Source organism: Bombina bombina, chromosome 2 (genome assembly GCF_027579735.1).
Source record: "Bombina bombina isolate aBomBom1 chromosome 2, aBomBom1.pri, whole genome shotgun sequence".
Lineage (NCBI taxonomy): Eukaryota > Metazoa > Chordata > Amphibia > Anura > Bombinatoridae > Bombina > Bombina bombina.
The window spans coordinates 1183379333-1183395263 of record NC_069500.1 but is presented as its reverse complement, the minus strand read 5'-3'; the positions used below and the strand labels follow the sequence as shown (position 1 = coordinate 1183395263).

The window sequence follows — 15931 nt, the reverse complement described above, 5'->3', positions numbered from 1 at the left end:
ATTTGTTAGTAAACAAAGGCTGAATAACAAAATTCTGTCCAGGCCTAGTAGACACTACTGCACCACCTAAATATTATTGTTTAAACCTCCAGCATGTGCTTTTAGCTACTAGACTTTTATATTCATTAAGTAAAAGCTTTCCAAAAAATGAACTTACCGCCTTCTGTGTCTTAGCAAAGTTAAAAGCTAATGCTTGTCGAGGAAACAATCTCCAAACAGAAGGGGGTTGCCACGGTTTGGCAAGCTTAGGTTTGTAGGCCATGCAAAGTGGATGTCTTTCATATTGAGATGCAAGCTCCTCAACCTTCTTTATCTTTTCTACCCATTTCCCATTCATGTTTTCTGAAAATAAGACAAAAAAGAAAATAATGGTATTACCAGGATTTCTATGGCATGACAGCTAACAAAATTTTGGCTGTAGAGTGGAGTCTCTCTTCCACTTGCAGCCTGTCAGGGACTACAAGTAAAAAAACTAGCAAACTTTGTGAGGAAGAGCAGCATTTGCCTGGAACAGCATCCACACAACCCTGTAACGTTGTAAGGATATAGTGAGTGCATTAAGTAAGAGACCTAGGAGTGACATGCAATATACAGCCATAGTGGAACTCATATTAACCACTTCCCACAAGCTGTAACCAAAAGGAAATAAAGGCATATTATGCAAATTATAACTCGCCAACTAAAACACTGCAATGCAAAAGATCTGCGTTTGTTTTTTTCTAAGCAATAGCATTCTTTTTTGAGTCTTCTTTGCTGTTGCAAGTTAAGAGAAAGATATGATGAACAAAAAAAAAAAAATGAATTGCTCAACCAGGAATGAACAAGAGTACACAACCTTTCTTGGGGCCTCATAAGCAAAATTCAGCCTCTGTTTGCATTGGACAGGGAGCCAATGTCTGGTTTCCCCATCACCCTTAGGTAGGCTTTAGCAAGGGTCATCATACAAATATATAAGTTGAGAAGCAACCACTTTTAGCCCAATGAATGAGGATCAAGCAATCGCTCACCCATTTTCAGACCCTCCGCTCCTGTCTAGGACATTACAAGTACAGAGAGAGCCACTGCCAACCAGGAGCACTCCAATTACAACACACAAGAGCCTGAGTAAAATTACATTCTAAACTTCCCCCTAATTTCTGTCTTTTACTACCACCTGTAATTAATATGCCTGACAGTGACAGAATACTCTTTTTGGTCTAAGTGAAATTTGTGTTTGCTATTGAAAGTATAAGAAATGCAACAACCAACAGTCAGGCATGGTGTATAATGTACAATGCAAATTAATAGGGGGCGCCTAGGGTTAAAATTGACAAATACTATAATCCTATGATTTTGAAAGATTTGATAATATACATGTATATATGTGTGGATATAAGTCTATAAGTCTAAAAACACATATATATATATATATATATATATATATATATATATATATATATATATGATACAAAAAATATATAAACAATCAAATTATCAATATAAATAACATATGTTGGAAAAAATATATATAGACGCAATATAAAGGAGTCCAATAGAATAAAATGTCCAGGCAGCTCTTTGTGAAATAATCTGTGGTTCAATTCCCAAAGTCAGCAATCTGCAGATATTAAACATTAACAGAAGCGTCACATGGCCTAGTATTGCCAGGAATGCAGTGTGTTGAATGTGAAGAAGTCAAATTGCACTCTGGGGTAAAGTAGCACCCATGTTAGATGGTGCAAACAAAGCAGGCTGGAATCTCTCAGTCACCCAGCAGACTGGTCTCCCTTGGTAACCAGCAACAGGAAAGAAAATCTTCTTTAAAAATTTCTCTCCACACAGGAGATATAAAATTATTTGCAAACAGCACGTTGTAAGATAAAACTTACATTTATTAAAAAACGTAAAACAAGCAACGCGTTTCTCAGCTGTTAAAAAGGGGTTTCATCAGGCTTCATGGTGTATAATGTGTTTTTACACTTAGCAATACAAAAGTACAAAGGGCAGTGGTCTGGGACCTGTGGTGTGCTTATACCTTTCTTGGATGAAAGAATCTCTTTATTGTGTTTTTGCCGATGGAGAGATGGGACTACAATTTACTGATTTATGTCTTCAGAAGAAACAACCTAAGGAGTAGTTTGTTCTTAAAAGTGCTTTATCCTGATTGGAAGAAAAAAAAAACCAGATAAAGAAATAGCCAAAAGATAACCTTTCAAGACAGCAGCTGAATGTCCAGACCATGCATAGGTTTAAACGCGGAGCATGAAGAATCCTCAAAAACAAGTCAAGGTTCCATGGAGGGGAAGCAGGCCTGTTAACTAGATTTTGATACATATGTCTTTTAACAGGCTTACTGGCTTGAACAAAAGTGTTTTGATCTTTAAAAAACTCTGACAAAATCAATTGTCACGCCATCAGATTGAGAGAAGGTCCTTTCATCAGAGGAAGACGCCAAGGCTGACTGGAGGACATTTTTACCAAATCTGCAAGACCATGCCAGAGCAATTAGAATCAGAGGCCCTCTCCTGTTTTATCCTGGATAGTAAAACAGAAGAAGGAAAGATGTAAATCTGATTGAATGAGAACCAATACTACAGCTTGCACAATACTGGGTAACTTCTAATTCAAGAAAGAGGTCTATGTCCAGCCTTTCCCAATGATTCACAATCTGGTCAAATACATCAGAGGTGAAGATACTGGCGACTGAGGAAGTCCACTTCCCAATTGTTAACACCTAGAAGGCCCCATTTACAAAGCCGGTGCAGACAAGGCTTCCAATTTGAGAACTTGTCCTCCCGGCTTTCTATCATTATTCTGCCCACTCTTGCGGAATTAATTCTGCCCTTAGCTTGTTTTGTCTTGTGGCAGGAAAGCTCCTTTACCTCCAATGAGACTGTAGCAATGATAGCATACAGTTCAGGTACAAATAACATCTTTCCCTGAATTGGGAGGGAGAGAAGTCTGCTTAAAATTACTATATAAGCAGACCATGACTTGAGCCATAAGGTTTGTTCCATCCCTTACTAATTAGCTCAGAAACCGCATCAGGAACCAGGAATGTAGATAGATTTTTATTCGGTCTGTCTTAAAGAACATATTCATCTTTATCACAGATTGTTTGCCTGCAATAGAGTATGTGCTCCAATTTGGAATTAAAGGACACATCCTTTGCTTATTTGTCCACTGCTAAGGAAGAGGATTCTAATTCAATTGTCCCGCTGGGGGGTACAGTGTACATAGACAGGTCGCTCCTTAGGGATGTCCAAGATGAGCCCAGGACCTGAGTGTTCTCTCTGTCCTTTCAATATGTTTAGCTGGTGGAGGCATGAAATTGCAGAGTGGATGTATGTTTTTTTAAGTTAGGAAGCAGGTCTGTAGAACTTTCCAGGAGGTAACCCAGGAGGGTCATACATTCCTGAGAACTGCTACAAATGACTCAGCACATAGGTTACAAAGTTGAGTAGGGGAACACATCAACACTTACAGTATATATCAAATACATATGAGAAGGGCAAACAAAAAACAAGAGAGGTGAAGGGACCAACTCTTATAATAGAATACCCTAGTAGCACTTGGGGGGTTAGGGTCAATCATACAGCTTGAAAAGCTGAAAAAGTATACAACTTACATCAAGTATAAGAGATGTGGGATCAAAAAATAAGACAAATTAAAACTTTTATTAACTCACAAAAAATAGGATGGTGTATATTAAAAGCAGACTCAGGTACTTTTTTTTCGCAGTGAAATGTATTATTGCAATAGGAATGAGTTACCAACCATGATTTGCAAAGTGTACTGTGAGCTAACTTTAGTAGTTTTTAACACTTCGCTTGTATTGATAGTTTCCAGAGATTACATTGTTAACAAATCACACTTGTAACTGCTTTATACCTAATACGAGCTAATGTATTTAACTTTCCTTGTGTGTATGGGAAAGCTCAAAGTTTATAATAGAGGTGGAATCATAGTTGTTCAACCTTATGACTCGGATTAGATACCTTACATCAAAGTGCCACTAATACAGAGTATCGTTGGGATTGATTTGGTTGCCGTCTACACAATAAAGTGAGTATCAGCACAAGAGCTCAAATAGAGTCTGTTATGAGCAATATATGCCGTCTACACCGCCTGTTGTAAGCAAATGTAACAGGTTGCGTGATGCATAATAATGTATGAGCTCTAATAAACCATTTGTGCAGCGGCGTCACATGAGTATAACCCAATTGTACTTAGATTTAAAAGGTGACCAAATCTTAGTTAACTAGAAGTGTTAAAGTGAAGTTTAAATTTAAGTGGCGGAATTTAACTGTTTAGTAGCTCAGAGCCGCTGTTACATGGTTATTGTAAAGGTTAAAGCATTGTTATATTTTATGTGACTTTATAAAAGTTAAGTTTTAATTTGTCTTATTTCTGATCCCACATCTCTTATACTTGATGTAAGTTGTATACTTTTTCAGCTTTTCAAGCTGTATGATTGACCCTAAACCCCCAAGTGCTACTAGTGTATTATTTTATAAGAGTTGGTCCCTTCACCTCTCTTGTTTTTTTGTTTGCTATTTAACTCAATACACAGCACCTCTAAAATATATTTAAAATATAACAGTCTAATGAGATTAGTTAAATAAAAAATAATAAAATACAATAAAATACAATCCCAGTGAAACGTATAGTCAATACCATAAGTCCATCAGTTATGGTATAAAAAATAGAAGCAAAGAAAAAGGAAATAGTTAGGCAGCCATAGCCATGTGTAAATGGATACACATTAATGTTAAAATTAAGTGCGTTACTAAAAGTCTCAGTACTCCTCCTGAGTAAAATCCAAAGTGCAGGTGCGGAAAAGAGAAAAAAATAGATGTTTTCAAGTCCACAATGTGAATGCTGTGTCAAAAAATCCAAAAAATGAAAAATGTGATTCACAGGATTTGAGGATCTTCACATTTAGAGGCTTTTGATACTTTATTATCATCTTTTTTGGATTATAAACACTATCTTTTTGGATAACTAACACTACATTCATCGTTCTCTATTTTTCTGAATCACGTATTAATTTTTAAGTTTTGCATTTACACAGCTGTAATATTTTTATATTTACTTTTATTTTTATTATTATTTTTATTTCTATATACATTTTTTCCCCTTTTTTACATATTTGTATTTTTACAATCAGTCACATTTTTCATTTTTTGGATTTTTTGACACAGCATTCACATCGTGGACTTGAAAACATCTCTTTTTTTCTCTTTTCCGCACCTGCACTTTGGATTTTACTCAGGAGGAGTACTGAGACTTTTAGTAACGCACTTAATTTTAACATTAATGTGTATCCATTAACACATGGCTATGGCTGCCTTACTATTTTCTTTGCTACTATTTTTTATACCATAACTGATGGACTTATGGTATTGACTATACATTTCACTGGGATTGTATTTTATTGTATTTTATTATTTTTTATATAACTAATCTCATTAGACTGTTATATTTTAAATATATTTTAGAAGTATATGTTCTTTCTTATAGACTGTAATTACCAAGTCATGGATCCATGCACCTTTTTGTGATACTTTATGCATTTTTTGTGATACTTTATGCATCTTATGTTATTGAATAAATACACTAACCTTTTAAGAATTTTAAAACCATTACCATTTTACGAACACTTTTTTATTAACTTCTTTATTAGCTTCACGCATTAATATCTAATCTTATTTACAAGTTTATTATCCATTATTCCTAGACCATTGTTCCTAGACCATAGATTTATATTTAGACCTGCTTTCAAATATATATCACAATTATATCCTCCACAGTTCTTAGACCCCAGATCCAAATCCAGACCTTGCCTTTGAATAGGCGCTCCTTCAGTATCTCTTTGTGTATCTACTTGTATTGTGGGTAGCTAGGGACCCACTCTATCAAGGAGCTAGAGGTCATTTCTCTATTTTAGCGCTGTAAGATACTTGCTAACTCAATACACAGCACCCCCTACTTATAATAAAAAAACGCCATTAGTCTTACTAGATTCTAGAATATAAGATTTAGAGGGTTTATTCAATATAAGCAGTAGTGCCATTGGTACCTTTATCTTCATAGTTAAACATACGAGGAGGGGTTAAATCGTTAGTAGATTGCCCTTCTAAGGGTTTAGCAATATGTCCTAAAACCTTAGCTACATCAGTTTGTTCCATAATGATTTAGAAGGGCAGAAAAGTTTCTAAAATTAGGTAGCAGTGCAGAAAAAAACAGTATAGCAGGCACAGAAAGGGTTAACACAATCAGGGGGATACACAAATATCAGCACAATGTAAGACTGATATATTAGTGGGGGAATCATAACAAATGGGTACTGTATACGGTATTTAAGAGAAAATGTACTTTATGGGTGCTTACCACTCTAGGATCTGAGAAGAAAGTGCAGTGTGTCCCCGAAGATCGGGCCACTGTTTGTGAGGGAAAGGAGAAATAAAGCACAGCCGGATTAATTATCCCCAAAACTCTTGCTGTGATGGGACTTGACGTGGACTCCATGCACACTTGCCCTTAGAGAGATACAACTGCACCTCACTGACGAGGCCCATAGGAGGCCGAAACGATCGTCTGGGGTTGTTGCTTCCCTTGTTCAGAGAAGAATTGCCTGGTATTTCTGCACTGGACTGTCATTGGGCAGGGTCAGACTGATATGCTTCAGGATATTTTTTCTCTGTGAAGGGGCATAGTGTGCAAAAAGAACTGGCACCCTGAGGAATTCAATAAAAATGAACATGCATGGAAGTTATTCCAGCTTCTGTTCTATCTCAAGTGTGCTGTTCTCTCTCTTTCGATTTTTATGCAAATTACTCTTGGGTCACCCTAAGAGTAATGGGGAAACCAGACGTGGACTCCATGCACACTTGCCCTTAGAGAGATACAACTGCACCTCACTGACGAGGCCCATAGGAGGCCGAAACGATCGTCTGGGGTTGTTGCTTCCCTTGTTCAGAGAAGAATTGCCTGGTATTTTGGCGCTGGACTGTCATTGGGCAGGGTCAGACTGATATGCTTCAGGATATTTTTTCTCTGTGAAGGGGCATAGTGTGCAAAAAGAACTGGCACCCTGAGGAATTCAATAAAAATGAACATGCATGGAAGTTATTCCAGCTTCTGTTCTATCTCAAGGAGTGCTGTTCTCTCTCTTTCGATTTTTATGCAAAATACTCTTGGGTCACCCTAAGAGTAACAGGGAAACCAGACGTGAACTCCATGCACACTTGCCCTTAGAGAGATACAACTGCACCTCACTGACGAGGCCCATCGGAGGTCGAAACAATCGTCTGGGGTTGTTGCTTCCCTTGTTCAGAGAAGAATTGCCTGGTATTTTGGCGCTGGACTGTCATTGGGCAGGGTCAGACTGATATGCTTCAGGATATTTTTTCTCTGTGAAGGGGCATAGTGTGCAAAAAGTACTGGCACCCTGAGGAATTCAATAAAAATGAACATGCATGGAAGTTATTCCAGCTTCTGTTTCATCTCAACGAGTGCTGTTCTCTCTCTTTCAATGGGACTTGACCCCTCCAAGAGCAGAACGGCAGCAAGGCACTCGGTAACTCCTGAGTACTGTACTGTGTCAGACGAAGTACCAGAAACAGGAGGCAGGAAAATCTCTAATGACTGTAGTGCACTGCGTGAGATATAGTGCTTTGAAATAGTAAAAAAAACTGATTGCTGAGAAAATAAACAATTATCCCTAAAAAAACAAGCCCCCTGTCCTCTGCCGCTTACCGTCAGAAGATAATGCCTAGGAGCAGTCCTTCAACTGAATCGCTAAGAAGGAGCGAAAATATTTAAAGTGGTACACCCCTTAGAAATTAAAAAAATTAGAAAAGGAATTCCTGATGGCAAAAATCAACAGGTTGAGAAAGATCACAACAACCACCCCCGAAGTATCAAACACCAAATAAAGTGACACTTAGCCCCATATTAAAGTGTGTAAACTGACAAGTCTACTGGCCATGGCATACAAGAAACTGTATGTGCTTATAGCTTGTCGGCTATGTGAGTTCAAGTCCTTACCTGTCAGATGCACCCCCTCCACTAAACTTACCAGAGTGAAATGAATACCGATTAAGTAGGAGTGCCCATCCAGTACTGTTCTGAGGATATAGAACAGGAGTACACAAAGATCCCACAAGAGGCTAAGGGACAAGTCCCTACAACACCTGAGGGGGGTTATGGCTGAAATCCCATCAGGAAATACTGTGCCAATAATCAAGTATTCCTATACCCCAGATCCTTAAAGGGGTAACGAGTCTTACATATGTCTGAGCACCCCTGTAATGTAGAAACTGGAACACCTCTAATTTTCACTTTCCTCCTGGGAAGTAAAAAACAAAACTGAGCAGTAGAGGGAAGTGAGATGGCTTAAAATGTCTTATTGTTGGGGTTCATTGCCTTCTCCTAGTGGCAGGAATTCAACCCCGCACGTCAAGGCTCGTCGACTCTCACTATCATATGTTACCCAATACTAAGTTAACTCCTTAACGACCAGCATCGTACAGGTCATTATGCCCTTAAGGATCAGTGACATACCCTGTACGTCGCTGCAATCTCGCTAAAAATAGCGAGATCGCACTATTTCTGCATGCCCCATGAGTGGGGCACTGCAGAAATAGATTTGCAGAGTTACCGATGCAGAGGGACACTCTGTGGCCCGCTCTTCATTGGACAGTGGTGGTGCCGATCGTTAGTGGGCTGTTCCGGTAATGCACAGGAGCGCGCGAGGGGGCGGGAGCATGCGCGCGTCCGCTTCAGATCACAAGTGATCAAGTATAAGGGAAGGTGGAAGAGGGAGGGAGGAATAAAGAAGAAATAAAGGTTGGGAAAGGGATCTGGGAGGGAGCCAGCCTAAATGATAGGAATTAAAAGGATGGTGTAAATAAAAATTGCCCAATGGCATACTTTCTGCCAGTACTTAAGATAGCGTGACAATTGTGAGGTGGGGGGGGGCAGAGACCTGTTTAAAGGGGGGTCAGGGAGGGATCAGGGGGTGGGATGCATCAAGTAGGAGGCTGATCTCTACACTAAAGCTAACATTAACCCTACAAGCTACCTAATTAACCCCTTCACTGCTGGGCATAATACAAGGAGAAACTATAGGGTGCAGTGGTGACTGAAGTTTTTTAAATAAAAATATACTACCTGTCTTAAATAGACAGGGCGGGCCGTGGACTCGATACATCACAAGAGAAAGAAATTTATCAGGTAAGCATAAATTCTGTTTTCTCTTGTAAGATGTATTGAGTCCACGGATTCATCCATACTTGTGGGATACCAATACCAAAGCTTTAGGACACGGATGAAGGGAGGGACAAGACAGGTTCCTTAAACAGAAGTCACCACTGCTTGTAGAACCTTTCTCCCAAAAATAGCCTCTGAAGAAGCAAAAGAATCGAATTTGTAAAATTTGGAAAAAGTATGAAGCGAAGACCAAGTCGCCGCCTTACAAATCTGTTCAACAGAAGCCTCATTTTTAAAAGCCCATGTGGAAGCCACTGCTCTAGTAGAATGAGCAGTAATTCTTTCAGGAGGCTGCTGGCCAGCAGTCTTTTAAGCCATACGGATGATGCTTTTCAGCCAATAAGAAAGAGAGGTAGCCGTAGCCTTTTGACCTCTCTGCTTACCAGAATAGACAACAAACAATGAAGATGTTTGACGGAAATCTTTGGTTGCTTGTAAGTAGAACTTTAAAGCATGAACCTTGAGAAAATAAAAACTTAACATTTTTGTCACCACACTCACTTTGCCCTTCCTAGCAGTTAAAGGACCAGTCAACACATTAAATTTGCATAACAACAAATGCAAGATAACAAGACAATGCAATAGCACTTAGTCTGAACTTCAAATGAGTAGTAGATTTTTTTATAACAAATTTCAAAGTTATGTATATTTCCACTCCCCTTGTACCATGTGATAGCAATCAGCCAATCACAAATGCATATACGTATAGTCTGTGAATTCTTGCACATGCTTAGTAGGATCTGGTGACTCAAAAATGGTAAATATAAAAGACTGTGCACATTTTTTTTAATGGAAGTAAATTGGAAAGTTGTTTAAAATTAGATGCTGTATCTGAATCATGAAAATTGAATTTAACCTTTAAGCAGGCAGAGAGAATGACTGGGGGGTGGAGCTAACGGAGGAGCTATATAGACAGCTCTGCTGTGGGTGCTCTCTTTGCCACTTCCTGTAGGGAAGGAGAATATCCCACAAGTATGGATGAATCCATGGACTCAACACATCTTACAAGAGAAAAAAAAATATTTTTTTTTATTATTTAAACGCATTTGGCGGTGAAATGGTGGCATAAAATATACAAAAATGGGCCAAGATCAATACTTACAGGGAGTGCAGAATTATTAGGCAAATGAGTATTTTGACCACATCATCCTCTTTATGCATGTTGTCTTACTCCAAGCTGTATAGGCTCAAAAGCCTACTTCCAATTAAGCATATTAGGTGATGTGCATCTCTGTAATGAGAAGGGGTGTGGTCTAATGACATCAACACCCTATATCAGGTGTGCATAATTATTAGGCAACTTCCTTTCCTTTGGCAAAATGGGTCAAAAGAAGGACTTGACAGGCTCAGAAAAGTCAAAAATAGTGAGATATCTTGCAGAGGGATGCAGCACTCTTAAAATTGCAAAGCTTCTGAAGCTTGATCATCGAACAATCAAGCGTTTCATTCAAAATAGTCAACAGGGTCGCAAGAAGCGTGTGGAAAAACCAAGGCACAAAATAACTGCCCATGAACTGAGAAAAGTCAAGCGTGCAGCTGCCAAGATGCCACTTGCCACCAGTTTGGCCATATTTCAGAGCTGCAACATCACTGGAGTGCCCAAAAGCACAAGGTGTGCAATACTCAGAGACATGGCCAAGGTAAGAAAGGCTGAAAGACGACCACCACTGAACAAGACACACAAGCTGAAACGTCAAGACTGGGCCAAGAAATATCTCAAGACTGATTTTTCTAAGGTTTTATGGACTGATGAAATGAGAGTGAGTCTTGATGGGCCAGATGGATGGGCCCGTGGCTGGATTGGTAAAGGGCAGAGAGCTCCAGTCCGACTCAGACACCAGCAAGGTGGAGGTGGAGTATTGGTTTGGGCTGGTATCATCAAAGATGAGCTTGTTGGGCCTTTTCGGGTTGAGGATGGAGTCAAGCTCAACTCTCAGTCCTACTGCCAGTTTCTGGAAGACACCTTCTTCAAGCAGTGGTACAGGAAGAAGTCTGCATCCTTCAAGAAAAACATGATTTTCATGCAGGACAATGCTCCATCACACGCGTCCAAGTACTCCACAGCGTGGCTGGCAAGAAAGGGTATAAAAGAAGAAAATCTAATGACATGGCCTCCTTGTTCACCTGATCTGAACCCCATTGAGAAGCTGTGGTCCATCATCAAATGTGAGATTTACAAGGAGGGAAAACAGTACACCTCTCTGAACAGTGTCTGGGAGGCTGTGGTTGCTGCTGCACGCAATGTTGATGGTGAACAGATCAAAACACTGACAGAATCCATGGATGGCAGGCTTTTGAGTGTCCTTGCAAAGAAAGGTGGCTATATAGGTCACTGATTTGTTTTTGTTTTGTTTTTGAATGTCAGAAATGTATATTTTTGAATGTTGAGATGTTATATTGGTTTCACTGGTAAAAATAAATAATTGAAATTGGTATATATTTGTTTTTTAAGTTGCCTAATAATTATGCACAGTAATAGTCACCTGCACACACAGATATCCCCCTAAAATAGCTAAAACTAAAAACAAACTAAAAACTACTTCCAAAAATATTCAGCTTTGATATTAATGAGTTTTTTGGGTTCATTGAGAACATGGTTGTTGTTCAATAATAAAATTAATCCTCAAAAATACAACTTGCCTAATAATTCTGCACTCCCTGTATATACATTTCAAGGAATATTCAGGGATTCCTGACAGATATCAGTGTTACAATGTAACTATCGCTAATTTTGAAAAATAAAATGGTTTGGAAATAGCAAAGTGCTACTTGTACTCATTGCCCTATAACTTGCAAAAAAAGCAAAGAACATGTAAACATTGGGTATTTCTAAACTCAGGGCAAAATTTAGAAACTATTTAGCATGAGTGTTTTTGGTGGTTGTAGATGTGTAACAGATTTTAGGGGCCAAAGTTAGAAAAAGTGTGTTTTTTTCCATTTTTCATCATATTTGATAAAAAAATTATAGTAAATTATAAGATATGATGAAAATAATGGTATCTTTAGAAAGTCCATTTAATGGCGAGAAAAACTGTATATAATATGTGTGGGTACAGTAAATGAGTAAGAGGAAAATTACAGCTAAACACAAACATCGCAGAAATGTAAAAATAACCCTGGTCCTCAAGGGTAAGAAAGTGAAAAATGGTCTGGTCCTTAAAGGGACAGTATACACTCATTTTCATATAACTGCATGTAATAAACACTACTATAAAGAATAAGATGCACAGATACTGATATAAAAATCCAGTATAAAACTGTTTAAAAACTTACTTAGAAGCTGTCAGTTTAGCTCTGTTGAAAAGGTAGCTGGAAAGCCCACTGTAAGTGAGAAATAAGACACTCTCCCCCTTCTTTTGCATATGAAAAGACCCTTTACACAAACAGGAGCAAGCTGGAGAAGGTAGTTGACAGTATTCACATAAAACTTTGGGGCTTGGTTAGGAGTCTGAAAATCAGAGCAATGTTATTTAAAAATAAGCAAAACTATACATTTTTTTACAAAAAAAACTTTATGGGCTATATAAATAGATAATCTACAAAACATTTATGCAAAGAAAAAATGAGTGTATAATGTCCCTTTAAGGGGTTAAAAATAAAAGTAGGGCCAGGTAGCTAGAGGGTGTGTGTAGGTGATTACTAGTGTTTACAGGGAAATATAAGGTTAAATCAGATATTCAAGCATACAAAACAGGCACTCTATGCGCTCAAAGGGGTCCTCCTGCCTGCAAGCTTCGTGGGGGTTACCCAGCCAGTCGATTTCTGACTAATATCCCTATAGCTATTTCAACAGCACTTCACACAGGGCCTACAGCGTCTTCACTATATCATCCACATGTAACAAATTCATGTATCCATTTAAATCAATTGCGGTAATAGCTTATACAATGTTAAAAATAGTAGCCCCTGTGTGCACACGCTACCCTCTTAGCCCCGCCCGTCGATGCGTTTCGTCACTACAGAACATAACTTTATCAGGATATTAGGGCATGCCAAGACGAAATACACGGCATTTAATCCCTGATTGTTGCTATGGTTACTAGGTGTTGTATGCAGAATTATTTACCTCAGTGACAGCTAATTTGGAAGCAGTTATCAGCATTACAGTATTGCTAATGTTAAGTTGATAAATCTGGCAACTTGATTCTGACAATATTAGAGAAGGATATTAGTCAGAAATTGGCTGGCTGGGTAACCCCCACGAAGCTTGCAGGCAATGGAGCACCTTTGAGCGCATAGGAGTACCTGTTTTGAATGCTTGAATATCTGCTTTAATCCTATATTTCCCTGAAAGCACTAGTAATCACCTACATACACCCTCTAGCAACCTGGCCCTACTTTTGTTTTTAAACTTAGTGTTGGGTAACATTTGAAAAAGATTGGTTGTGATATAAAACTTAGTGTTGGGTAACATTTGAAAAAGATTGGTTGTGATATACCCTTTCCCAATACCCAACTTTAGATTATTGTTATGTTTGTGTTATATAATTTTTCAATAAAGTGTTCATTTTACTCTACTTTTTGTAATATGTAGAAAGGGACAAGTATGTGAAATGGCCAAAGTGAAACCCATAATTCCAAATCAAGTGGACAGAGTGGGTTATACTTAATAGACGTTATTGCAATATGTATAATTCATCATTTTAAAAGGATTTTACCTTTTAGTTTGTTTTGTGCAGGGTCAACTACTTGTCACAGCTCCAAAATGAGGCTGTGGTCTCTACCGGATGGTAAAGGAGTAACAACCTTTGTAGTGGTTGCTAGTAGGCACCTGCACTAGCTCCAGTCAGTTTATTTGACCATGCTCAGCACAGAACTTTTACTGCACACATCATGTGACAGTAGAACATAAGTTTTATAATGGTAGTTCCCTTAACTTAATAAAAGCAGTGACTACATTGCCTTTATTTGTAAGTGCTCATTATGCAAAAAAAAATGTTTTTTTGCTGTTTAACACACTCTTTTTTTATGTTTACTTTGTTTAAAAAAAAAAAAAGGCGCACTGTTTCATATTCCTTTAAAGGGACAGTCAAGTCCAAAATAAACTTTCATGAGTCAGTTAGGGCATGTAATTTTAAACAACTTTCCAATTTACTTTTATCACCAATTTTGCTTTGTTCTCTTGGTATTCTTAATTGAAAGCTAAACCTAGGTAGGCTCATATGCTAATTTATTAGACCTTGAAGGCCGCCTCTAAACTGAATGCATTTTGACAGTTTTTCACCACTAGAGGGCATTAGTTCATGTGTGTCATATAGATAACATTCAGCTCACGCACGTGAAGTTACCTAGAAGTCAGCACTCATTGGCTAAAATGCAAGTCTGTCAAAAGAACTGAAATAAGGGGGCAGTTTGCAGAGGTTTAGATACAAGGTAATGACAGAGGTAAAACGTGTATTATTAGAACTGTGTTGGTTATGCAAAACTGGGGAATGGGTAATAAAGGGATTATCTATCTTTTTAAACAACAAAAAATCTGGTGTTGACTGTCCCTTTAAAGTCATTTTTATGTATACATCAGAAATGAATTACTGCATTACAAAAGACCTGGATGCAACATAAATATTAGATATGTGCATTATTTTGGCATTCATTATTTATGAATAAGTGAAATGAATGTTGAATGACCATGGTCTGTGACATTTAACTAATTTCTGCACCAGATTTATTAGAGTAAAAGTGCAAAACACAAATATCTGTTTTTGTTTCACTAACAAATAATGAATGCCAAAATAACGCACATATTTTACAAATGTTTAAATCAATATTTTTTCTTTCAGGAATTGCATTGTTTTACAGCCTTGGGATATACCTTCTAAAAGCCGTATTTATGTTTATCCTATCTCCTTTTCTGTGGCCAATTAGAGGAACTACACTACACTGTAAAATTGTTTTAAATGCTTTGGTATACTATCTGCAGAGTATTATATTTATGGGAAAATGTTCATTTATGTTTTGTTTTAATTTGAAATACCTGTTTTTACTCCTTAAACCCATAACCCATAGTTCTCAAACTGAACAGGAAGGAAGAACAAACATACACATACAGGCTTCCTTATCTTATATATCTATACACAAAAGACAATACTTAGAAAGTGCATTTGAAAATTATAATTATAGCTCAAGGGTCATGAAGCCCAATTTGTTCCCTTTAAGACGAAATGCAAATAGAGCATACAACAAAAACAAATGTTTCACTTCTATGAACAAAATTTGCTTTGCTTATTCTATAGGGAATGCTGCAATATTAATATTATCTTGGCACTTCCTAGTAATGCTTACCAGTGAGAAGCCCTCTCCCAATGGGGCATGGATAGAAATGACCACCCCCCTGATTACCTATAAAGGTAATCTGGACCCATTCCCCCTATCCTCCTAGTTCTGTCCAGCCTTCAAGGTGGACAGGACTAGGGAGACCCTTTTATCGATCCTGCGCAGTAGTAGGCTACAAGACTTACCTTGAGGGCTTTGCTTCCCCTGCAGCTGATAGATACTGGCTGGTGGGAGCAGCTGTATAGGTCTTCTCTAGAGAGGCCTTTAGTGAGAGCCACCATGTTCCGTGATGTCTCCAAAAAGAATGTCACAGGGGTTCCGTCTGAGGATCCTTTGAAGCGCTCAAGCACTTCAAATTGATCTTGGCGTGGGTCTAGCTGTGCAGTTGCCATTTTGTTCCTTG

At 38.2% G+C, this 15931-nt stretch overlaps 1 protein-coding gene across 1 annotated transcript in view; it reads right to left on the bottom strand.

Annotated features, from left to right (window-relative positions):
• Positions 1 to 15931, bottom strand: part of PRIMPOL (primase and DNA directed polymerase) — a 377464-nt gene that overhangs the window by 346165 nt on the left and 15368 nt on the right. The window contains exon 2 of the mRNA XM_053703874.1: positions 158 to 342. Within this exon, the coding sequence (XP_053559849.1) occupies positions 158 to 337 (180 nt within the window). The 5' untranslated portion in view covers positions 338 to 342. The remainder of the gene's footprint in view (positions 1 to 157; positions 343 to 15931) is intronic.